Source organism: Microplitis mediator, chromosome 1 (assembly GCF_029852145.1).
Source record: "Microplitis mediator isolate UGA2020A chromosome 1, iyMicMedi2.1, whole genome shotgun sequence".
Lineage (NCBI taxonomy): Eukaryota > Metazoa > Arthropoda > Insecta > Hymenoptera > Braconidae > Microplitis > Microplitis mediator.
This window is the reverse complement of record NC_079969.1, coordinates 8,030,677-8,058,283: the sequence shown is the minus strand read 5'-3', so window position 1 is coordinate 8,058,283 and position 27,607 is coordinate 8,030,677. Positions and strand designations below refer to the sequence as shown.

The following is a 27,607-nucleotide window of genomic DNA, read 5'->3' as shown; positions in this document are numbered from 1 at the left end:
GTTCTGACTCATATCAGAGCGTTAATACAAAATATCTGAAAAGAAAGTTAAAGAAGGTGTTTCTTAAATTTTTTGTTGATAATATTATTTAAACTAAAGAACGAATTGCAGCACATTACATGCAGATCCAGAGCGATCATGAAGAGAAAGAGTACAGGGAAGTATGGATTTACACAAGAATCCATGGGAATCAACATTGAAAAGTATGTATTTATATAGTCATCCATAGAAAAAAGTATGGAAATCTGGATTCCTGTATAGAAAATTCATTTGGAAAACTATGAATAACTAGCCCAGTCCGGGCTATCTATATTTTTCTCAATTAATCTATAAATTGTCTTATTGAGAAGGTTCGCGTGTTTAGGTTCCACGATATAAAATTGGTATATTACAGTACGATGGACGGTGTGACTCAATAAGTTATAGATCAAATTGAACGGAATATAAGTACAGTGCCGGATAGCTCAACTGGTAGAGCATTCGGCGCGATACCGAATTGGTCTGGGTTCGATTCCCAGTTCGGGCTATCTATATTTTTCTCAATTTATCTATAAATTGTCTTATTGAGAAGGTTTGCATGTTTAGACTTCCACTATATAAAATTGGTGGATTACCGTACAATAGACGGTGTGGCTCAATAAGTTATAGACCAATTTTTAAATATAGTGGAAATTTAAACACGCGAACCTTCTCAATACTACAATTTATAGATTAATGAGGAAAAACTAGCTAATGTCACGATTCACATAAGTAGTTGACACAGATCAGAAGCGAGCGAAGAACTTAGATGGGGGAGCCTAAATCTTGTATTTCCCCTACAGTCTCTAACGACTGCTTAAATAAACTTCGGCTGTACGTTGACAATTAATGAAAATTCGAGTTTCACAAGACTGAAAGGAAATAAAACCGCTAATTTTCTGATGAACGCATTTAATTAACTGTTGATCTTTGTGACACTTATCGATGTTGGAACACTTAGTTACCTTTTAATGCTAAATTTTATACACTAAATGTGGATAACGATACAATAGAACACAAAAAGACATTCGATAGGAATAAACTCTGCGAAACTTATTATACATTTCAGCCAATATATCAGAGCTTACCCTGAATATATGGATGAGTGTCATACATGTATAATATAAATTTAACTTTGTCTCCACGGTAACAAAATAAATACAAACCCTTAAAGTCAAATTCTGGAAATGAAAGTCAATGAAATGATAGAGTTAAATATTGTCGTGCGTCGGAGACAAAAACTGGATATGTCAAATGTCGGAAGCTATCATTATAATAAGTATCATCTATACCACGCATCGATCTTTCTGCTATACTGTCTCTGATTACGGGGTATAAATATTCGGTCCTTATTTTAAGAACAAAAGTCGCAATAGTAAAAGGGTTCAGAGGAAATAGGGAACCGGTTGTATCTACTACGCATAGAAAGTCATTATTTATTCATAGACATATGACATTTTCTCTAGATAGTAATTTTCATAAACGTTTAGCCGTAACTTTCTCTATCCCTTGATATTTTATTATCTATTTCTGTAAGTTATAAACCTCCAGTAACACTACCCCTCATTGTTAAATAAATTTTCGTCGAGTCAACATGAAAATTCTTCCCTATAGTTTCATGATACTCGAGTACTTCGGCGGGTGGAAACCACTCGAGTGGAGCACCAGTAGAAAAGGAACGTTATATAATATATATACTTTAACAATCGCCTTAACATTGGTTACTTTTTGCATATCTTGTATAATAGATTTATTTCACACTACAAATTTCGAGGATACTGTTCAAAATATGTCGATGTCATTAACATTTATAATCGGCTGTTCGAAACTGATTCTTCTTAATGTGAAGCGTAATGAAATATTAGATGTCTTACAATTATTCGACACAAATATTTGCAGAGTGACATGCGCTGAAGAAGCTAACATTCAATTAAAGTACGATAAAAAAGCAAAGTTTGTATTATTTTTTCTACTTACCTAAAGTATTACTTTTTAAAATTAATATCTCTGTTCAAGGTATTCTTGTTTGACCATAGGGATCTCGTCAAAAAGTATGGAGGTTCAGTGTGTATTGCAGTAGTTATTATAAACAGTGCTTCGGTACTCAATAATATTCCGACAAAAACACTTCCGATCAGTGGCTGGTTCCCTTATCGCCATACCAACAGTAGTGGATTTTGGGTCGCATATTTTCACCAAATGATCGCGCTTTCTGTAACCTCCATGATTGCATTCTCATTTGACACAGTTGTGTACGGTGTTTTTTTACGAAATTGTAGTCAGTTGCAAATTTTAAAAAATCGTCTAGAGAATTTTGTGGAAATACTTAATGAAGGGAAACTAAATAACACAACTAATGGATCGATTTGCACAATAAGAGAGAGTGAACGTCATCTTATTAAGCAATGCATTCATCATCACTGGATTATTTTACAGTTGAGTATATTATTATAAAATTCCTTATGATTGTTTCATGAAAATATTTTTTTTTCTAATACAGGTTCTCCCAACAGTCCAATGATTTATTTGCCCCGATAATATTTATCCAATACTCTTTTAGTTCTCTGATACTTTGTCTGATCCTTCAATCATCAACGAAGCTTGTTTTTATGAGTCCTGAGTTTATATTTATGGTCATATATCTTGGATGTATGTTGTTGCAAATATTTTTATTTTGTTGGTATGGCAATGAAGTAACACGAGAGGTATCAAATTCTATACTTTTACTAATCACGAAATTCAATTTCAATGAAAATCCTCTTTTATATATTTCGGGAATTCATTTCGACGGTTTATGAGAAAGTAAAAATTTCTAAATCAAAATAAATCTTAACTTTGAAGTCACGAGTGCTACAAAAATTAATTTTTTTATTTTTATTATAAAAATTAAACAGCTATTCTGCCCGAGTCAAAATTAAAAAAGTAGTTTGAACCTCCGAAGCCTCAGTTCTTTTGATCTTTGACTTGCCGCTGAATGTAATATGGTATTTAAGTCCTCAATGTCCTAATAGAAGTAGCGTATGAAGGAGTAAATCACCTTTTTAAAATGGTATTTTAACCCTCCATGGCCTATCATATATTTTAAAATGCTGTTTAAGTCCTCAATGCCCTAAACGAAGCGTATAAAGGACTAAATCAACTTTTTAAAATGATGATTTAACCTTCCAAGGCCTAGCATACTTTTAATATGTAATTTCGAATGAGCTCAATTCTTTAGCATGATATTATTGTTACAATAGCTGCGTTCTAACTAGATAAAGATATTTCCAACTAATCGTGAGCGTCCGAGTAGCAATGTGGCAGTGGTTATACTTCATATTCGTTAGGTCTTGGTTTCGAATCCCGGCGGCAGCAGATTATTTTTCAGCGGTTTTTTCAATTTCTTTGACAGTTTCCGTTATCCAGCACATCCTTCGTATTTATTGTTCACATAAAATGATTAATTAATCATATACTAAAAACTTAAAGGTTCTAATTATTCAATTCGAATTTCGAATGACTTAGTACTATTCTATTCGAACGCCTATTCGTATAACTTTAGCTATTATTATTAATATTTTAGATTTCATTGTTTTTAATCGTACGACAAAACGTTTATTCCTAAAACATTATTTTTGTCATTTTTAAATTTCAAATTTTCTTCGATCAAGGCGGCCATTTTTAATTAGTGGCCCACTTTTCTCTTCTGTTTCTTTACCAATTGTACGCGATCCGATGAGAGACTTTCTCGGTCTATAAATTTAGGCTCTGGAGGCTTATTTTACATTTTTAAAAAGATGATTTAAACCTAAACTTGGTAAAAGTGGACAAAGTTACCAAGTTTAGGTTCAAATCACCTCTTTGATGTATGGATATTCATATTATAAAAGGACGATTTGAACCTCCTTACCCTCGTGTAGGATTTGGAGGCTCAAATCATCTTTTTAATTTCGACTCGGGCGGGTTTGGAAATTCGCTAGTATTTAGAAAGCAACCAACGTTGTTTAAGTTCATTTCGTGCGTTGAAAAATATGAAATATAATTATTTTATTATTAACTAAGACGATTATTTTCAGAGTTCAGGAATACATTTAGCAATTTACAACATGGATTGGCAAGTTCTGACTACTAGAAGTCAAAAAGATTTGTTGATAATGAAGACCCGGGCTATTTTACCAATTAGATTTACCAGCGGTCAGTTAATAGAACTTTCATTAGATTCCTTCACTAAAGTTTGTGTTCTTTTTTCTTTATATTAAATCAACTACTTTCCTCAATAGTGTAATTAATTTATGAAAAATTTTGTTGTTTAGCTCATTAAATTTTCTTACTCAGCGTACAATCTTCTTCATCAAAAATAGTTTAAATTATAAAAAAATTATCAGTATTATATTATTCATCAGAATTTAGCAGTACTTTACATTCAAAAGTTAAGAAAATCAAGAGATGATCCCAAAATTCTATTGAGTTATAAACTACAATGACGAAGTCTAATGGAATTACCACATAACAAAAATATATTAAAGTATTGGTCGAGTATTTAACTTCAATACCCTGTTCACCTGACCATCCCAATATATATTTATAAAATTGGCATCAAAATATTGAGTTTCTGTGCCTGTTTTGGCAGTCAAAAAAGCCAATTTTAAACCAATGCAATTTAGCGGGTATAAACTAATCAGTTTTTTCCCTAAGAAAGGTACTCATTAATTTCTGACCGCTAAAATAGTTTCTGATTTTATTTCATTCCCGTCAAAACTTGTATCTATTTGTTGTGAACCTCTAATTAGTAATTGATTAGATTATTAACAAGCTCCTTTACCGGTTCAAATTACTTGAATTCACATATTCAAAATACAGTATAATTTATATGCCGCGCTATCGATCAGAAATTAGCCTGATGCGACAGGCTCTAGACATTCGAACGTCCCGCAGTATCAATGCATGTGATATGAACAATATAGTGCGTGGCACAGAAGTAACTACGATTTCAGACTCCGGGTGATGTCAGCCCATGGGCTTTCAATTTCAACCTGACCCTCAACTGAAATCGTCTTATTTCATCCCTTGTCACACAGTATAATATCTTATATCAAATTCATAAAGATTACTCAGTTGTGTATCGACAGATGATAGTTAAAAATAAATACATGTTACAAAAATATCAAATAAATTATTTCATTACTCAACATTTTTGAGTTGAACAGTATAAGGTATAAGACATAAGTCTCTCGAACTTTGATCACTGACTAGGGGTGGGTTCGAATCCCAGTGGGTTTGCCGAAACAATTTTTCACACAAAAAGTGTGAGGTTTTCGGTCCTAAGATACGTCCTGTCGCTGACCTGTGAATTCGACCTGGTTCAAAAAGTGAATTCTATCTGGTTTAAAAAGTGAATTTGATTTGAATTTGAATTTGAACGTGACTCAGGCGGCCGAATATAGGATGGGTCCGAGGGCTAACAATATATACCTTAAGAAAAAACAAAAAAAAGGACGTCAGATGGCTAGTAAAAATTGGAAAGCGAAATTCGCTGCCTGTCTGCCGTCATTTTTACTCCTGCACGCTTGTATATATTCGTATAGACGCTATCTACTGGTTATCGTTAACATTCAACAATGATGACGAGAATCGTCACAGTGGGTGCCTACGGGAATGCAACTAACAGCAACTTTCGGTTTTACAATTTTTGCTGCTAAACTGACGTCACCTGGGCGACAACGAGGTGACACTAAACTGTCTCGCTGTTGTACGATAACCTGATTATAAATTTTGGAAACCCACTAAAGCTACTATTTGCTTTTCTTGTTTTCACTGTGAGATCGGTTCCCTTCGAGTTACAGAATGTTGAAAATCACTTAAAGATTTGGAATTTTGTTAAATATAGGGGAGGGTGGGGCAGAGCGGCCCCCCTAAGCCAATTATTATTTTTTGTGGCTTGCAACCATAAGATCACTTTACTTTTGTCCTATTTTGAACAAATTTATGGACATTTTGCCAAAAATCTGAAAAATTTTTTTTTTGTTTGTGGGGCAGAGCGGCCCCCCTTCAAAAAGTGATAAAAAAAATTTTTTTTTTCGTTTTTTTTTTTTTTAAATTGTTTTCATTATTAAGAATGTATTTCTTTCTCTTGACAACTATTTTTGGTTTTATATTACTCGAAAAAAATTTTTTAAAGCGTAAAAAATCGTTCACTCTCGATTACCTTAATTACTAATTGTTATTTAATAAAAAAAAAAATCAATTCTATAATTTTACTTTATTTCAAAAATTTATCAACTAAAAAAAAAAATTTAATTTTTATAAATTTTTAGTGACCAAATTTGCCTCTTACATAAAGAAACGGCCGAAAAATATGAAAAAATAATTTTTTCGAAAGTTTCGGCTGGTCCATTTTGCCCCAGGTGTTATGCGTAGGGCTAGAAATGTAGAATTATAATAATTTTTTTTTAATTTGACGATAAAAATATGAAAAAATCACTTTTTCAAAATTTTGGGCTTGTCCATTTTGCCCCAAATGTCATGCGTAGGGGTAAAAATGCGCGAACATATCGGATTTATAGTAATTAGTCGAAAAAAAAAAAATTTTTTTTTTGGTCAAAATTTCAGGGGGGCCGCTCTGCCCCATGGAGGCCGCTCTGCCCCACTTAGACACGCACACATACACACACTAATATGCCATTTGCAAAGAAAAATGATAACAATTCTTAACACTTCCAAACGTTGACGCTCGAATGAATCTCACATACCAAATGCATATGTTGATACAATATTACACAAGAAGACATTCAATAAGAATAAACTCTGCGAAACTTATTGTATATTTCATTCAATATATCCGAGCTTACCCTGAATATATACAAGAGTGTCATACATGGATAATATAAATTTAACTTTGTCTCCACGGTAACAAAATAAATACAAACCCTTGGAAGTCAAATTCTGGAAATGAAAGTCAATAAAATGATAGAGTTAAATATTGTCGTGCGTCGGAGACAAAAACTGAATATGTCAAATGTCGAAAGCTATCATTATAATAAGTATCATCTATACCACGCATCGATCTCTCTGCTATACTGTCTCTGATTACGGGGTAGAAATATTCAGTTCTTATTTCGAGAACAAAAGTCGCAATAGAAAAAGGGTTGGAAGGAATAGGAAACCGGTTGTATCTACTACGCATAGAAAGTCATTATTTATTCATAGACATATGACATTTTCTTTAGATAGTAATTTTCATAAACGTTATGCCGTAACTTTCTCTATCCCTTGATATTTTATTATCTATTTCTGTAAGTTATAAACCTCCAGTAACACTACCCTTCATTGTTAAATAAATTTTCGTCGAGTCAACATGAAAATTCTTCCCTACAGTTTCATGATACTCGAGTACTTCGGCGGGTGGAAACCAATCACGTGGAGCACAAGTATAAAGGGAAAGTTTTATGATATATATGCATTGACTATCAACTTAACAATGGTTACTTTTTGCATGTCTTGTTTAATAGATTTATTTGACACTACAAATTTCGAGGACATTGTTCAAAATATGTCAATGTCATTAACAATTATCATCGGCTGTTTGAAACTGTTTCTTCTTAGTGTGAAGCGTAATGAAATAATAAATGTCTTACAATTATTCGACACAAATATTTGCAGAGTGAGATGCGCTGAAGAAGCTAACATTCAATTAAAGTACGATAAAAAAGAAAAGTTTGTTTTGTTCTTCTAATTTATCGACAATATTACTTTTCACAATTCATGTCTCTGTTCAAGGTATTCTTGTTTAACCATAGGGATCTCGTCAAAAAGTACGGAGGTTCAGTGTGTATGGCAGTATTCCTAATACAAAGTGCTTCGGTACTCAATAATATTCCGACAAGAACACTTCCGATCAATAGCTGGTACCCTTATCGCCAAACCAACAGTAAAGGATTTTGGGTCGCATATTTTCACCAAACGATCGCGATTACTGTAACCGCCATAATTGCATTCGCATTTGACACCGTTGTGTACGGTGTTTTCTTACGAAGTTGTAGTCAGTTGCAAATTTTGAAAAGTCGTCTAGAGAATTTTGTGGAAATACTTAATGGAGGAAAACTAAATAATAAAACTAGTCAATTGGTTTTCACAATAAGAGACAGCGAACGTCATCTTATTAAGCAATGCATTCATCATCACTGGATTATTTTACAGTTGAGTATATTTTTATAAAATTCCTTATGATTGTTTCATGAAAATCTTTTTTTTTCTAATACAGGTTTTCCCAACAGTCCAATGATTTATTTGCCCCGATAATATTTATCCAATACTCTTTTAATTCTTTGGTAATTTGTCTGACCGTTCAATCATCAACGAAGCTTGTTTTTATGAGTCCTGAGTTTATATTTATGGTCATATATCTTGGATGCATATTGTTGCAAATATTTTTATTTTGTTGGTATGGCAATGAAGTAACACTAGAGGTATCAAATTCCACAATTTTACTAATCATGAATTTTAATTTTAATGAAAATCCTCCATTATATATTTCGGGAATTCATTTCGACGGTTTATGGGAAAGTAAAAATTTCTAAATCAAAATGAATCTGAACTTTGAAGTCAAGAGTGCTACAAAAATTCATTTTTTTTTTTTATTATAAAAATTAAACAGCTATTCCGGGTTTGGAAATCCGCTACTGTTTAGAAAGCTACACGGAAAAAAAATTCACGGATTTTTTACGATTTAACTATCGTAATTTTCATTATATAGTATTGTAACGCTGGACTATAAGTTTTCAATAATAATTTTTACAATAGACTATCGTAATTTTTATTTTATAATTTATACTACTACCTGAAAGAAAAAATCAGATACTATAGAGTAAATTATACAATTTGCGTCAACATAAATTCTAATACAACTATCGTAAAATGAATGAGTCGGTAATGTAGAATTTCTTTAAATATAAAATAATAATTAGAAGTCAATGGAGTAAAATATATTTTCTTAAGAAAGTAGAACTTATAATTAATAGAAAAGAAAAATTTATCATTTGGAATTTTTTTTTTTTTTTAACAGTTAAATTGAGAAGGAAAATACAATCTTGAAATAAAAATAAAACATGTTGAAGTAGTAATAATAAAATATTTATTTAATATTTTTTCGAATATATTTTTTCGGTATATATAAAATTTATTATTAATTATTTTAACTTTATAAGTTATAATATTACATCAGATTCCAAAAGTATTATAATTTTTTCCTTTTGAATAAATAACTCATTTCGTTGTATTCAAAATACGCACATGTAGAAAATTAAAAAAAACCATAGGTGCAATTTTTTCGAATACTTTTTTTCTATAATTTATCATTTTTAAAAAAATCCAAAAATTATTAGGCGTCTGCTAACTTCAGTATCCATAAAGAAACTTTAAATGTCCATAATTTGAGGTTATTGTCGACAAATGAAGAATATCCTGTAAGAAAATTAGGAGAATTGAATTTATTAGAAAAAATAAATTTTCATTCATTTAGAATCATTTATCCTATGACCACATAATACTACTAAATTGTTTATAAAAATAAACTTCATGTCCAGATAAATAATTTTAATACCCACAGAATATTCAGTTTAATAAAAATTGAATAGTATAAATTATACTTACACCACCAAATTATTATATTCCAGAATCTATGTAGGTTTGTAATGAAGAAAGCACAGTTTTTTTTTTAAATTTCTTATTTACAATTGTCCGAAAAACGTCATGAAAAATAACCTCTATTTCTGCACTACACTGTGGATAAAGATAAACTGATTTATAAATATATATAGTTGAACCACAAATAATACAGACAAAGTAGATGTCATCATTTGTATATATATATATATACTCACACAAGCATCACATCATGGTATTGTGACATTTGTCTTTCATACGGAAACCCTTCAGATGGCATATACTATACCATGTCAAAAAATTTACAATTCAACTATCGTAATTTTTGTGACTTGTATTGTAAAAACATAGAGGCAGCACTGTAAATTAAGAGGAAGAATAAAAGAATAAATATTATAATTAAATCTCATTTTTTATTCTTTTACTATTTACGATAGTAACATTGTCATATTTCTTATTGAATTTTATACAACAAGCTCTTAATAAAATTACGATAGTGAATAGTAAAAAATCTTTTACAAACTGTAAATTTTCGTATCATATATTTGAAAGTTACAGATAATAAAAGTATAGTCTAGGATTACGATAGTAATATTGGAATTTTTCGTCGAATTTTTTTTCCGTGTACCAATTATGTTTAAATTTATATTGAGTGCTAAGAAACATGAAATATAATTATTTTATTATTAACTAAGACAATTATTTTCAGAGTTCAGATATACATTTAGCAATTTGCAATATGGACTGGCAAGTTTTGACATCTAGAAGTCAAAAAGATTTGTTAATAATGAAAACTCGGGCTATTTTACCAATTAGATTGACCAGTGGTTACTTAGTTGAACTTTCTTTAGATTCATTCACTAACGTTCGTGTTTTTTTTTTTTTTATCTCATTAAATTCATCATTTCTGTCGATAATATAATTTCTTATTTCATACTTTTTGTTCTTTAGCTCGTTAAATTTTCTTACTCTGCGTACAATCTTCTTCATCAAAGAAGTATTCAATAAGTTTTAATTATGAAGAAATTATAAGTAGTATGTTAGTTATCACTTTTTAGCAACAGACTTCGTTTGAAAGTAAATTGATCAAGATATAAACCTCAAATTTTATTAACTTATGAACTACTACGACAAAATCTAATGGTATTTCTCCAAAAATCTAAAGTATAGACTCTCTTAGACATATTTAATTTTATGTTTTGCTTGTAGGTCAAAGTATTGGTTGAGTATACACTGTTAAAAATTTTTGTAAAATTACAATATTTTTACAAAGCAGTGGTGTGGTAAAAATACAAATCAATGTATGTCAATACAAGATTATAAAACAATTTGAGTAATTTTCCATGATGCGTTAGGAAAACTACTAAAATGAGTTGTAATTTTACTATCTTTGTGTATAAATTGTACACGAGTTGTAATTTTCAAAACAGTACTTTGATTTTAAATAAAATGCGTTTAAAATTTACAAAAGATATTTGTAATTCAATTTTCTACAATTTGCAGTAAAATTACAACAAAATATTGTAATTAATATTACAATGAAATCATTGAAATTTTACAAACCTTAATTCTTTTTTTACAAATTTCACCGTAGAATTACAGAGTGTCTTGTAATTTCGCCCTAAATTTTCATTTATTATACACGAGTTGTAATTTTACAAAACAGGACCTTGATTTTAAAATAAAAGCGTTTAAAATTTTCAAAAGATATTTGTAATTCAATGTTATATAGTTCTTAGTAAAATTACAACAATATATTGTAACTAATATTACAATGAAACCATTAAAATTTTACAAACCTTAATTCTTTTTTTACAAATTTTATCATAGAATTACAGAGTGTATTGTAATTTTACCATAAATGTTTGTTTAATGGACACGAGTTGTAATTTTACAAAACAGGACGTTGATTTTAAATTAAAAGCGTTTGAAATTTACAAAAAAACTTGTACTTCAATTTTCTACAATTCTTAGTAAAATTGCAACAGAATGTTGTAATTAATATTACAATCAAATCATTAAAATTTTACAAAGCTCAATTTTATTTTTGCGAATTTTATCATAGAATTACCGAGTGTATTGTAATTTTACCATACATTTTTATTTATTGAACACGATCGAGTTGTAATGTTACTATACGATACGGATAGTCAAAAAAAGAGGGTTAAACGTGTACAGAAACGAAAAAAATTTGTTCTTATCCATTTTGAACTTATAGATGGACATCCATTACTAAAAAAGAAAAAAATTTTTTTTGAAATTTGTTTTCCCAATTTTGTTTTTTCAGAATTTTTAAAAAATATGAAAAAAATCATGATAAAAGAAAAAATTTTTTTCTTCACTTTTGTTCTTTCAGGTGATAAATAGAAAACTTAATGAAAAAAAAAAAAAAAAAAATTGTACTTTTTCTTGTGCCTCGCTTCAATAGGGTAAAAGGGTAGGGACAAATCGGATCCTCTAAGAACAAACGTGTTTGTATATGCGGATATATCCAAAATGTACTTATATTTTTTTTGGCATGGGATGCCGGTAGTCTGCGTTCATTTACTTCATTACAATATGATCCAGTCTGCTTTGTTTTATTGAATCAACTTATCTTCGATATTTTACGAATAAAAGTGACCCTGAACAAATTCTGCTACAGAAGCTAAATTGGTTAGTATTAAAATTATTGTTGAATAAAGAAATTTATGATAGCTACATAATTTGAAGACTGAGTATCAATGAATAAGAATTGTTTCTACATAAACTTTTTTATATGATGAAAAAAAAATTTGTTAATAAGTAAGTAAATAAAAAAAAAACATCGATAATAATAATATTAATAATTAAAGAATTACAAACATAAAAATGTGATACTCAAGTTTTTTTAAATATATTTAGTAATAATAATACTTTTCTCTACAATTAGTTCCATGAATCGTATTGAAATGTTTTTCTTTTTGACTCAGACTACATTTTGAAATCAAAAATGTTAATAAAAACTTCTAAAAAAATAAAAGAAGTCTTATGTAGTGTATCACTAAACTCGGTAGTCACTGTCGGTTGCGTAGCCTAGTCGTTAAAGCGTCGGTCTTTCGTTTGTAGGGTCCCGGGTTCGAATCCCACTAATTCGTGTGCGGTCGTTAATAAGTGTATAGCGTTTTTTCTCTGAATTAAGAATTTCTCATACAATTAGAAATTCAATTATTCGCATACCTAATAATCCCAGCATCGCCAAAATGGTTAAACAAAAAATGAAAAAAATAAATCAATCTGCTTTTTATTTTTTAATTAAATAAAATCTGGTCATGTTCAATGTTTGTAAAATTACAATACTATATTGTAAAATTACTTCAAAGAAAGCATTTAGATGTTTTGTAAAATCAAAGAGAGATATTGTAATTTTACAAATCTGGCTGATTAAAAAATGTGTGTAAAATTACAAAATGATATTGTAAAATTACTTTAAAGAAAGCATCTAGATGTTTTGTGAAATAACAAAACTGTTTTACAATATCATTAATCTAACAGAGCTTCATATGTTTTGTAAAATTACAAAACTCACAATGTAAAATTAGTAGACTAACCCTTGTAAAAAGTTTTGTAATATTACTATGATTACTTTGTAATATTCCAAAGCAAATACAGTAGGAAATGTTTTGTATAATTACAATACCTAACTTGAATTATGGCTAAATGTTTTGCCTATTAGCTTCCAATACAATTTTTGTAAAATTACAATAGAAATTTTTAACAGTGTAGTATTTTCCTGAATCTCATATATATATTTATACCATCTGCGTTGGAACTTGAAGTTCCAATGTCTGTTCTGCCAGTCCAACAATGAAACTCGAAGAAGGTACAAATCACAGGTTACCATTTTGGTCTGATTAAGAATAACAAACATATTATTGCAATGCGCCTGCGTGAGTGAAAAAATAAAGCAGTAATCTTCTCTCAAAGACAGAATGAACCTCGGAAATTGCTCCCACGTCCGGTTATTTTTAAACTACACATGCAGAAGGACAATTAGGAGAACATTTACTACATAAAACACTCAGGGTGGGAGTAAAAACCAAAAACACCAGAGCAATACTCTTTTGTTGGGACAATTTTAGGAGTATACAGAGACAAGGCTTCCACTATCTTTTTCTTTCTAAAATGAACTATGATTGCTCAGTGATTCGTATATACTTCCTATGGCTAATTATTTCTCAGCGCAGGAAAGTCATGCTGGAAAGTCGAACATCCGGTTCATTATGCGCCGTTCTATAGTTTAGTCAATTTTCGATAGGATGGGCTATTTTACTCATGCCATAGGACGCTCGAATATTGTACTTAAAAGGCAAAAGTTGTAAAGAAGCGATTTGTTTTCTTGTTAAATTACTTGAATTCACATATTCAAAATACAGTATAATTTTTTTGCCACGCTATCAGTCAGAAATTAACCTAGTGCGACTGGCTCTAGACATTTGAACGATCCAGTATCAATGCAGGTGATATGAAAAATATAGTGCGTGGCATAGGAGAAAATATAATTTCAGAGTCGGGTGATGTCAGCTCACGGGCTTTCAACTTTAACTTGACCCTCATTTTAAATCGACTTATTTCAGCCTTGTCACGCAATATAATATCTTGTATCAAATTCCTAAAGATAAATCAGTTGTGTATCGACAGATGATAGTTAAAAATAAATTCATGTTACAAAAATCTTAAATAAGTTATTTCATCACTTAAAAATTTGAATGTATATGCATCTGCCAATTTCTACCGACAGCTTCATTGGTTAAAATTGGAAAAATTAAGATTTTTTCCCATTTCAACAAATAGATCTGAATTTTTGGTCTTGTTCCCAATAGTCACATGGTTGCAAACTGACGTCAGAGTATGGAAAGACTTGATGCCAATTTGTTGACGCAGTTGGACGATTGATTAATGTAACGGAGCTAGCTCGCATGGGAAAATATATACGTGAAAATTATATGCAACATATATGTCACCTATATAACATATATGTGGGCAAAAAAAAAATATGTCAACTAAATTTTCAGACAAATGTATGCGTAGATGAAAACATATATATGCTTACATAAAATTAAAAATATATAATTTATATATTATAAATAAATGCTATATAAATGGAGATATATATGTGGCTATATAAGTAAACATATTTAGTAGGGGTGTGCGAATACTCGAAAGTTCGAATTATTCGAGACGAATCGAATCGAAAAATTCGATTCGAGATTTGCCTCGAAGATTCGAAATGTTCGAATAGTTCGAAAGGTTCGAATAGTTCGAGAGGTTCGAATAGTTCGAGAGGTTCGAATAGTTGGAAAGGTTCGAATAGTTCGAAAGGTTCGAATAGTTTGAAAGGTTCGAATAGTTCGAAAGATTTGAATAGTTTCGAAACTTTACCGAATCTTCGGTAAATAGGGGGGCCTGGGACACGAATGCTCCCCTCAAAAATTAGGTAAAAAATTTTTTTTTATTTTCCGTCAAGTTATGACCTCTGTAATGTTTTTATCATATTTTAGGCCAATATGTGATATGTAGGGTAAAACGGACCACTAAAAAAAATTAACTTGACGGAAAACGAAAAAAAAAATTTTTTTTCGAGTGGTCCCGTTTACCCCGCATGAGGGGGGCATTCGTGCCCCAGGCTCCCCTATTTACCGAAGATTCAGTAAAGTTTCGAAACTATTCAAATCTTTCGAACTATTCGAATCTTTCGAATTATTCGAACCTCTCGAACTATTCGAACCTTTCCAACTATTCGAACCTCTCGAACTATTCGAACCTTTCCAACTATTCGAACCTTTCGAACTATTCGAATCTTTCGAACTATTCGAATCTTTCGAACTATTCGAATCTTTCGAACTATTCGAATCTTTCGAACTATTCGAATCTTTCGAATGCTTCGAACTATTCGATATTCGATTCGAATATCGAATCGAATCTAACTATTCGACTCGATTCGACAAAAAAAAAATATGTCAGAATATATATTTCATATAAGTAACATATATTTTTATATTTTTGACATATATAACACATATATGTTTGCATATATTTTCCATTTATATATATTTCCATTTTCCATGCGGGAACTAGCGACCAGTCACTTTCAAACGTTCACCCTAGGGGTGCGCGAATAGTTCGAACTAACAAACTATTTGTATCAAATCGAATCGAATTTTTCAAATTATTCGTCTGACTAACCATAAACCGACATGATCATGTCTGACGGTATAAATTGATTCAACATAATTATGCCTGTCTATGTCTGACCAAGCCTGATATGTTGGGCTAAATTAAAAAAATTTAATTAGCGATAACTATAGATGAATTTACTTTACAGTAGGATTTCAAGGGTTAATTCAGAAAAAAAATTTTAGACTCTTTTTTACTGTCATAGAGTTTCGAAAGTATAAAAACCTGTCGACATGTGGAGAAGAGAAATGGAAGGCGGGAAAAATAAGTTGCATTAAAACTAAAAAAAAATTCTGACCACAAAAGTATTATAGAGTAGTTAATAGATAACTCTGATGTGTGTCTTAGACACGCGCAAATAAAAACACAATAGTATGACATTTAAAAAAAAATGATAACATTATTAAACGTTGACACTCGAATGAATCTCATATACCGAATGGGTATGTTGATACAATATTACACATAAAGACATTCAATAAGAATAAACTCTACGAAATTTATTGTATATTTCATCCAATATATCCGAGCATACACTGAATATACATGAGTGTCATTCATAGATAATATAAATTTAACTTTGTCTCCACGGTAACAAAATAAATACAAACTCTTGGAAGTCAAATTCTGGAAAGGAAAGTCAATAAAATGATAGAGTTAAATATTGTCGTGTATCGGAGACAAAAACTGAATACGTCAAATGTCGAAAGCTATCATTATAATAAATATCATCTATACCACGCATCGATCTCTCTGCTATACTGTCTCTGATTACGGGGTAGAAATATTCGGTTCTTATTTCGAGAACAAAAGTCGCAATAGAAAAAGGGTTGGAAGGAATAGGAAACCGGTTGTATCTACTACGCATAGAAAGTCATTATTTATTCATAGACATATGACATTTTCGCTAGATAGTAATTTTGATAAACGTTAGCTGTAACTTTCTCTATCCCTTGATATTTTATTATCTATTTCTGTAAGTTATGAACCTCCAGTAACACTACCCCTCATTGTTAAATAAATTTTCGTCGAGTCAACATGAAAACTCTTCCCTACAGTTTCATGATACTCGAGTACTTCGGTGGATGGAAACCACTCAAGTGGAGCACAAGTATAAAGGGAAAGTTATATGATATATATACACTTATAATTACCTTAGCATTGGTCACTTTTAGCATGTCTTGTATAATATATTTATTTTACACAACAAATTTCGAAGATATTGTTCAAAATATGTCAATGTCATTAACATTTATAATCGGCTGTTCGAAACTTATTTTCTTAAATGTGAAGCGTAATGAAATAATTAATGTCTTACAATTATTGGACGTGAATATTTGCGAAGTCAGATGTGCTGAAGAAGCAAACATACAATCGAAGTACACAAAAATAGAAGAGTATGTATTATTTTTCGAATTTATTTAAAATATTACTTTTCACAATTCATGTCTCTGTTCAAGGTATTCTTGTTTAACCATAGGGATCTCGTCAAAAAGTACGGAGGTTCAGTGTGTGTTGCAGTATGCGTTATACATAGTGCTTCGGTACTCAATAATATTCCGACAAGAACACTTCCGATCAATAGCTGGTTCCCTTATCACCATACCAACAGTACTGGATTTTGGGTCGCATATTTTCATCAAATAATCGCACTTTCTTTTACCTCTATGCTTGGATTCTCGTTTGACTCCGCTATTTACGGTGTTTTCTTACGAAATTGTTGTCAATTGAAAATTTTGAAAAATCGCCTAGAGAATTTCGTAGAAATTATTAATGGAGAGAAACTAAATAACAAAACTGATGGATTGGTTTTCACAAGAAGAGACAGCGAACGTCGTCTTATTAAGCAATGCATTCATCATCACTGGATTATTTTACAGTTGAGTATATTTAAGCAATATTACTTGGAATTGTTTCATTAACTATTTTTCCTTTTAAATAAAGTTTTTCAGAACAGTCCAATGATTTATTTGGCCCGATAATATTCATTCAATACTCCTTTAGTTCTCTGATACTTTGTCTGAGCGTTCAAACATCAACGAAGCTTGTTTTTATGAGTCCTGAGTTTATTTCTATGATTCTTTATCTTGGATGTATGTTATCGGAAATATTTTTATTCTGTTGGTACAGCAATGAAGTGACACAAGAGGTATACAATTCAAATTGTTCTAATCAAAAACTTTGGATTTAATAAAAACTCTACTTTCTATATTTCGAAAATTAATTTCAATGCTTTAAAGAAATTTAAAAATTTCGAGATCAAAATAAATCTGAAATTTGAAGCCAAGACTGCTACAAAAATTCAAATATTTTTCTTGTCATAAAAATTGAACGCCAAGTCAGTGTTTGGAAATCTGCTAATTTTTAGAAAGCAACCAATTATTTTTAAATTTATTTCGAGCGTTCCCATATGAAAAAATAATATATGGTTAAAATATATGAAATCATATATGTTTACATCAAAAAAATTTATGATATATTATAAAAAATCATATAGAGATTTTGGCCGATTTAATATGAAATTATATACAGTATTAAATATATGTATTCCATATATGTAACTTATATGTTGTTTATATTAAGCTATATATACATTTACATTTACCTCATAATATGTTGTATTGATATATTTCCTTTTATATTTACAAAATATAAAATTTTTATATGAACTGAAATATATGGTAGCATATAATTTATATTTGTATGGCACCATATATTTTCTTTGTTATATTTAAGCATATATTTTATTCGGTGTATGTATATGTATATGAGTATATTATATATTCGTATAAAATTAACTAATTTTGAAAATTTTGACTGCAATTTAAAGAGTATATTAAAATTTAGATCTAATTTAATTGGAGTTGGTCATACGAATAAATAATTTTTTTTTCCATACACAATATAAATATATGTTTTTATATATAATCAGAATATATTTTTCGTATATGATAGAAATATATATTTTTTTGTATGATGAATATATAGTTTTCGTATCCCGATAAAAAAAGATTTTATACAATTATATATAGACTATATGTAATTATATATAGACTATATATAATTGGATAGAAAAAATGGCCCGATCCAATTGTATACAATTTGTATAGAAATTGTATACAATTCTATACAAATCGTATACAATTCTATATAATTACATACAATTCTACATATCGCAATTATATAGAATTGTATATAATTATATAGGATTGTATACAATTTGTATAGAATTGTATATAATTTGTATAAAACTGTATACAATTTTTATACAGTTGTATACAATTAAATCGGGCAATTTTTTGTATATAATTTTATACAATTGTATAAAATCTTTTTTCATCGGGATATGACAAGAATGTATATTTTCATATATGATAAAAATGTATTTTTTGTATATGATTGACATATATATTTTATATATGCTAAACATATACGGACTCGTATATGATGAATATCATGTTTTTTAACATAAAAAAAAATATATTAGAAAATTTAGTTAAATTGGCCACATATATTTTCTGATATTTATCATATATTTTGACCATATATGTTATTTTCATACGGGTTAAGAAATATGAAACATAATTATTTTATTATTAACTAAGACAATTATTTCAGAGTTCAGGAATACCTTTAGCAATATACAATATGGATTGGCAAGTTCTGACAACTAGAAGTCAAAAAGATTTGTTGATAATGAAGACCCGGGCTATTTTACCAATTAGATTCACCAGTGGACACTTAATAGAACTTTCTTTAGATTCGTTCACTAAAGTTTGTGTTTTTTTTTTTGTTTTATTAAGTTAATCATCTCTGTTGATAATATAATTTAATTATTTCATATTTTTTGTTCTTTAGCTCGTTAAATTTTCTTACTCGGCGTACAATCTTCTTCATCAAAAATAGTTTAAATTATAAAAAAATTATCAGTATTACATTAGGTATTAGTATTTAGCAACACATCGATTAAAAGTTAATTAATCAAGATATGAACCTAAAGTTTTCATTACCCTAGCAGACCTGATTTACCGTAAATGACTGTGAATCTTCCGTAGAATACGGGCAGATTTACCGTAATTTACGGCAAGCTACGGTAGATTTACAGTAAATGGGTTAATTTCGGTGGGTTTGCCGTAAATTACGGCAAATCTCCCGAATTTTACGGTAACTTACCGTATTCTGTGGCATTTTTACCGCAAATTTACCGCAAAATACGGTAAATCTACCGTAAAAATTCGGGTGGATCACTGAATTACCGTAATTTACAGTGGAGTACAGTATTTTACGGTGGATTACCGTAATTTGGGTCCGTTAGGGTAACTTATAAACTACCATGACAAAATCTAATAGAAGTTCTCCAGGAAGAAAAAATATGGAATCTCTCAAACATGTTTGATTATATGTTTTGCCTAAAAATTGGTATGTACTTTAAAGACAAGAAATATATTGTGTTATAAAAAGCAATTCGTCTTCTTGTTAAATTACTTGAACTTGCATCTATAAAATACAGTCAGCATTCAGTCATTAACGAAATTTAATTCGAAATCGTATAATAAAAAAGTCGTTGAATGTAGACAGCCTCCTGATCGAGGTGAAAGATTCTATGTAACATAGATATATTCAGATTTAACAATAATACACATTTGAGTCAATATACGAAAAGTGGCACGCACGTAATGTCAATAGGTAAAAGTATTAAATTCAGGAAAAAAATTTTAAAATCACTCACAATCGGAGAGTTTCATAAATATGTAATAACTGTAGACATGTATAGAAGAGAAGTAAAGGCCAGGCAAAATGAGATAGGGGAGGGTGGAACACACTCTCATTTTCTGTAGCAAATTGTTGTATTACTACTTAAAGTATTGCGTAGTTACAGAATCACCATAGAATAGTTAACATATATCTAAGCTCTCTTAAAATAGATCATCGAAAAGTCCGGCAAATCTTGGGTCTATTTGTGCAATGAATATTCACTGATTGAAATACTTTTCACTGATTGATGTTCAGAAAGTAAAATGTATCATAGAGGATGACACTGGAAAAGATTTCAAATTTTTAAAACCTCAATAAAGTAGATAAACTTTTCATTATTCAAAAACTAATATTTGAACCGCCAACTTTTTCTGTAGAACAAATTTCGAGAATTTTCTACTGTTAATGACACTCATTGATGGCTAAACACTCGGTTACGTTGCAATACTGAATCTTATATACTAAATGTATATGGTATTATAATATTACACTAGAAGACATTCTGTACGAATAAACTCTGCAAAACTTACATTTCATCTGATATATACGAGCTTATCCTGAATATGTACATGAGTGTCATACATGGATAATATAAATTTAACTTTGTCTCCACGGTAACAAAATAAATACAAACCCTTGGAAGTCAAATTCTGGAAATGAAAGTCAATAAAATGATAGAGTTAAATATTGTCGTGTGTCGGAGACAAAAACTGAATACGTCGAATGTCGAAAGCTATCATTATAATAAATATCATCTATACCACGCATCGATCTTTCTGCTATACTGTCTCTGATTACGGGGTAGAAATATTCGTTTCTTATTTTAAGAACAAAAGTCGCAATAGAAAAAGGGTTGGAAGGAATAGGAAACCGGTTGTATCTACTACGCATAGAAAGTCATTATTTATTCATAGACATATGACATTTTCTTTAGATAGTAATTTTCATAAACGTTTAGCCGTAACTTTCTCTATCCCTTGATATTTTATTATATATTTCTGTAAGTTATGAACCCCTAGTAACACTACCCCTCACTGTTAAACAAATATTCGTCGAGTCAACATGAAAACTCTTCTCTACAGTTTCACGATACTCGAGTACTTGGGCGGATGGAAACCACTCGAGTGGAGCACAAGTATAAAAGGAAAGTTATATGATATATATACACTTACAATTACCTTAGCAATAAGCACATTTTGTATGTCTTGTATAATAGATTTATTTTACACGGAAAATTTCGAAGATATTGTTCATAATACGTCAATGTCCTTTACATTAATAGTAGTCTGTTCGAAACTAGCTCTTCTTAAAGTAAAACGTAATGAAATAATAAATATCATTGCACTATTGGACATAAATGTCTGCAGAGTAAGATGCGCTAGAGAAGCTAACATTAAATTCACGTATGATCAAAAAGCGAAGTTTGTATGATTTTTTCTACTTTCCTAAAATATTACTTTTTGAAATTAATGTCTCTGTTCAAGGTCTTTTTGTTTGACCATAGAAATATCATCAACCAATACGGAGGTATGGTGTTTATTGCAGTATTTGTCATAACTAGTGCTTCAATATTCAATAATATTCCAACAAAAACGCTTCCGATTAGTGGATGGTTCCCTTATCACCATACCAACAGTACTGGATTTTGGATCGCATATTTTCATCAAATTATTGCACATTTTTTTACAGCAATGATTGGATTTTCCTTTGACTCGGTTATTTATGGTACTATGATACAGAATTGCTGTCAATTAAAAATTTTGAAAAATCGTCTAGAGAACTTTGTTGAAATGATTGAAGAAGAAAAACTTAATAATAAAATTAATGGCTCGGTTTGCACAAGAAGAGAGTGCGAACATAAACTTATCAAACAATGCGTTCATCATCACTGGATAATTTTACAGTTGAGTTTATTTTAATAAAATTAATAACATAATAACAATTGTTTTCAAACATCTGCTCTGAAACTAAAACTTTCAATGCTCATTCCTTTAGTCAAAATTTGGGTGAAGCGAAACTAGGCTAATACCGTGACAAATCGTGAATTCTCTGTTCAGAAAAACTCATAGAGTCCAATAGATTCTCATCAATTTCTATAGAGATTTTATAAGAATGAATGAGTTCTGTGGGAAGTGCTATAGTTAAGTATAGGGCCTTATACATTCAGCTATAAGAATCTATCGGATTTTTAACCCTTTCCCGGTTGACCTTGAGTCCCTACTCTCAATTTGAATCGTACGTCTTCGTCTTAAAGCGAGAGAGCGCTAGCCTGTTGAGAAGGGGCAGAAAAAAATAGTAGAAGGGGGCGCATGCATGCACTACTACGATTAAACCGTTACTTACACAGCCTTAACAACGAACTCTGATTGGCGCTACCTCCATAGTAATAGAGCTCACACTGATACATTTCGATACACACTTTCGGGAAAGGCAAGGTTACTAGAACTATTCTAGTAACCTTGGGGAAAGGGTTACAGGGTTCACTCTCTGGATAGTAGTCAGTACTATCCTAGACAGTAGCGGATACAGTCTAAATAGCATACAGTACTTTCTGAAATTTTTTTTTTTACAAAAAGTACTAAGTAAGGTAAGTGGCCCCTCTATCGGCCAGGCCCCCTTTATCGGCCACTTAGTCGAAAAATCGATATATTTCCACAATAAGTACGCATTCATGCGTAAATAGTTTTTTTAAAAAAAGCAAAACTAGACTAGTTTAGATTAAACATACTTTGATTATTGTAAAAATTCATTTTATAATTAAAAAAAAAATAGTAGCGCGTCAGATGCGATTTCTGGTGATTTCTTATCAGGTAGGTTAAGTATTCTTGTTTTTTCAATAACCGATTACTAATTAAAAATAACAATAAAAGTCCGTTTTTTTTTTGTAATCTTATTAGCTTGTTTCATAGTAATTTTAGGAGTTGAAAATTTTATGATTTTTGCCTAATTTATATTAAAAATAGGGTGGCAGAACATAGATACAAGAAAATTACCTCTGTATGCATTATCGGCCACCTTAGTTTTTTTTAACTTCCCGCTAAGAAAATTGTAAATTTTCAAAAATTCGGGAAGTTATTGGTTTCGGTCCGATTTACGAAAATCGAATTTCCATCAGATGTCGACGTTTCGAGGTCCTAGGAAGCTATCCTGACTAATTTCACGATGATGTCCGAGTGTATGTATGTGTGTACGTACGTACGTACGTACGTATGTATGTATGTAAATATTCATAACTCTTGAACGGATGAACCGATTTTGATCGTTGAGGTGTCATTCGACGCGGCTTGTTAATGTCTTGAGGCCGTAGAAATTTGAACTTAATCGGTAGGGTGCGTTCAGAGATATTTCAAAAATAAAATTTTTTCGAAAATGTTTTATTTGGATAACTTTTAATTTGCTCGATGGATTTATTCCAAAATCTAATCAGCTCTAAAACTCTATAAGCCGCGTCGAATGCCACCTCAACCATCAAAATCGGTTTATTCGTTCAAGAGAAACCGTTGACGAAAGAATTCAAAAAAAATTTTTTCCTTGGTTTTTTTGAAATTTCTCAAAAACGGCTGAATAAATCAATTTCAAAATTCGACCAGCTTTAGAACTTGATAAAACACGTCGATTGCCACCTCAACCATCAAAATCGGTTAATTCGTTCGCGAGATATCGTGGAAGAAAGAAATGCTAAAAAATGGTTTTTTACAAAAAAATGGCATACAAAAGTAATTGCGAGCTCGAAGAGCTCGAAAATATATTCACAATAATGTTTTCGAGCTCAGCGAGCTCGAAAACAGCGGGAAGTTTTGGGGCTGGCCCGCAGGGTCAACTGACAGACCGATTTTTTTTTGAGGTTATCAGCATTTATATGCAAAATAGTCAATTTAATTTGTTAATGTCAAAATAAATGAACAAATTGATGAAGTTATATTTCAAAATAAATATAAATATTTAGAATAGATGTAAATAAATTATATACATCCGATCAGCTAAAATTTTATCTAAAAGGTGGCCGATAAGGGGGTCTAGGCAAGCCGATAGAGGGGACATCAGGAATTGAAGTTATTTTCATTTATTATTTAATTTCTTATAAATATTTTTGCATATATTTTTTTTTAATTTGAAGTTAAATGTATAAGCTTTGTTCTATCACTGTTTTATACATGAATTGGTTTTTTATATTTTAATTCTTAATTCGAAAAAAAAAAAATACGCTTAACCGGCCGATAGAGGGGTCACTTACCTTACTATTCCAGAGAGTTGCCACTACTATATTGATTTTTCCATGTAAATCTTTAGAAAGAATCTTAAGACGTGTTTTCATTTGTTTCTTCATTTGCACTCAAGTGGATTGACGGTACTATCTTTGTTGCACTTGTACAGTAAATGGAAACTTTGTCTAAGTTTTTCTCGTAAACAAATGGAAGTTATCAAAAAATTGAAGAGCACTTCGCTAGTTCATAGAGTAAAGCATTGGGTCCGTGTCTTTATTTTGCGCTTAGGGCCTTTATTTCAGAGAAAAGCTTGGACGAAATTATCTGATAACCGTTCTTGTAAGACGACGAACTCCGCAGAAAGATTACTTTCGATATCCATTTTCTTCAGGGGTTGTTTGAATTTTCGTCCAGAAATTTGCTGAAGGAGTTTCGTCAAGTAATTTGACAATGCTTAAGACAATGCTATGAAAGTACGTCATATGTCAAAATAAAAGACCGCTTTTATGTATAAATAAATGAAATTCGTCTTGATTGCCATTCGGTGTTAGAACATTGATAACTTCCTACATGATGAACCTGAAATTAAGTTGCACTGACCGGTCTCAATCATTGAAACTTTAAGTTTCATGTGGAAGATATTTTAAATAAATACTACGGGTGATGAAGACTGCAAAAAATATGAATGCAGGCACGAGTAAAGTCAGACAACTTTACCCAGTCGCCATTTATATTTTGCTTCATCGCTTGTCACTCAATATACTGCTGATGAACATTTTCCTTTTAACACAGGTTTTCACAACAGTCCAATGATTTATTTGCGCCGATAATATTCATGCAATACTCTTTTAGTTGTTTGGTACTTTGTCTGAGCGTTCAATCATCAACGAAGCTTGTTTTTATGAGCCCGGAGTTCATATTTATGATTCTTTATCTTGGATGTATGTTATCGCAAATATATTTATTCTGTTGGTATGGCAACGAAATAATAATAGAGGTATGCAATTCAATATTTTTACTAATCGAAAACTTTGGATTTAATAAATCCCCCTTATATATTTCGAAAATTCATTTCAATGCTTTAAAGAAATTAAAAAATTTCGAGATCAAAATAATCCCGAGTCCTCCACACGGAAAAAAAAAATAGGTGCCGCAACAGGGCGCAGTCCTGTGGGAGCGACAGGATAAAATCCTGTTGCAGCACCTATTTTTTTTTCCGTGTATTGAAATTAAACCCTATTTCAGTCCAGAAGCGCCTACATACATTCGTTTTCAGACGAGTTAGGTTGAAAGAGATTTTAAATTTAAACTCCCTTTTGGCCCTACTCATGTTCGTTTCCAGGCGAGTTAGGTTGAGAAAGGGTTTTGATTAAAACCAATTGATTCAAAAGAATTTGAGTAAAATTTTCATCATACTTGTCACTCTTAACAATTTTACATATAATTTATCACAATATCAGTGTAATCAAGCCAATCAACATTTTTGACTTGGAAAATGAAATATTTTATGTACTTTCGAATTTCTATTAACTCAATCATTAAAGTCATTATTCAGTTATTCTATTATCTTTTATTTATTAATTTCTTGTATTTTTTTTTAAATTTTAGTTTCTTATCATTACTACAAGAAAAATAGTTTCTAAGTTTTAATCCCATTTTCATCCTAAACAAAAATTTACAGGTTCGACTAGTTTAGGTTGAAACAGAGTCTTGAATTTCAAATTAAACCCTGGTTCATTCTTTTTCGAACTTTTTTAAGACGTACTAGAATGAAACAGAGTATTAAACTTTGAACTAAACCCTAGTTTACTTCTCCTTACCCGAATTTCAGGCGAGTTAGGTTGAAAAAAGTTTTCAAATCGAGTCAGTAAATGCCCACATCAAAAGGTTCAGGCTCTACAAGGCTCATCAGATGGGGTTTTAATATTTCGACTCGCCAAGACTGCTACAAAAATCCAATTATTTTTCTTATTATAAAAATTAAACGCCAAGTCAGTGTTTGGAAATCCGCTAATTTATAGAAAGCAACCAATTATGTTTAAATTTATTTCGAGCGTTAAGAAATATGAAATATAATTACATTATTATTAACTAGGACAATTATTTCAGAGTTCAGGAATACATTTCGCAATTTACAATATGGATTGGCAAGTTCTAACAACTAGGAGTTAAAAAGATTTGTTGATAATGAAAACCCGGGCTAGTTTACCAATTAGATTTACCAGCGGTCACTTAATTGAACTTTCATTAGATTCATTCACTAAAGTTTGTATATTTTTGTTGTTCTTGTTATTAAATTACTCGTTTCTGTTGATAATATAATTTAATTATTTCATATTTTTTGTTCTTTAGCTCATTAAATTTTCTTACTCGACGTACAATCTTCTTCATCAAAAATAGTTTAAATAAGAAATCATACCTTAGTAACGGCTCTTCGTCAATATAGGGGAGCGTGGGGTCGCCCCGGTCACCTAAGAAATAAACCTTCAAAATTTTTCGAATTGTCCTTATTAGATCGTAAAACGGACGTTATCTTATTCTATAGAATCTAGAGAACCAAAGGCATACTTAAAAATGAAAGTATAAAAGTAAATAGAAATATTTGATGAATTAAAAAAATTGTAAGTTTGACCGGGGCGACTCGGTCATTTGGTGGATCATCGCGGTCACTGTTAATTTCAAATCAAAAATTAAGAATCTAAATTCGTATTGCTGAAATTTCATCAAATTAAAATTTTATTTGGTCAACTGAAACTTAAGAAGTAAAGAAAAAAATTGTAAAATTAATAATTAAC

General features: G+C 30.5%; 2 protein-coding genes across 2 annotated transcripts; both read left to right on the top strand.

Moving 5' to 3' along the window:
- The first annotated feature begins 1,565 nt into the window (after positions 1 to 1,565).
- On the top strand, positions 1,566 to 20,266 carry LOC130662913 (uncharacterized). The gene is made up of 16 exons (XM_057461885.1): positions 1,566 to 1,971; positions 2,055 to 2,453; positions 2,519 to 2,723; positions 4,074 to 4,229; positions 4,311 to 4,357; positions 4,680 to 4,696; positions 7,347 to 7,710; positions 7,794 to 8,192; positions 8,258 to 8,462; positions 10,367 to 10,522; positions 10,609 to 10,654; positions 16,871 to 17,249; positions 17,333 to 17,731; positions 17,797 to 18,001; positions 19,471 to 19,626; positions 19,711 to 20,266. The coding sequence occupies exons 1-16, from the start codon at positions 1,613 to 1,615 to the stop codon at positions 19,756 to 19,758; spliced, it is 3,540 nt and encodes a 1,179-aa protein (XP_057317868.1). The 5' UTR covers positions 1,566 to 1,612; the 3' UTR covers positions 19,759 to 20,266.
- A 1,371-nt stretch (positions 20,267 to 21,637) lies between these two features.
- On the top strand, positions 21,638 to 27,059 carry LOC130669494 (odorant receptor 46a-like). Its single transcript, XM_057472437.1, has 4 exons — positions 21,638 to 22,028; positions 22,112 to 22,510; positions 25,605 to 25,809; positions 26,922 to 27,059. The coding sequence occupies exons 1-4, from the start codon at positions 21,670 to 21,672 to the stop codon at positions 26,982 to 26,984; spliced, it is 1,026 nt and encodes a 341-aa protein (XP_057328420.1). The 5' UTR covers positions 21,638 to 21,669; the 3' UTR covers positions 26,985 to 27,059.
- The last annotated feature ends 548 nt before the right edge of the window (positions 27,060 to 27,607 follow it).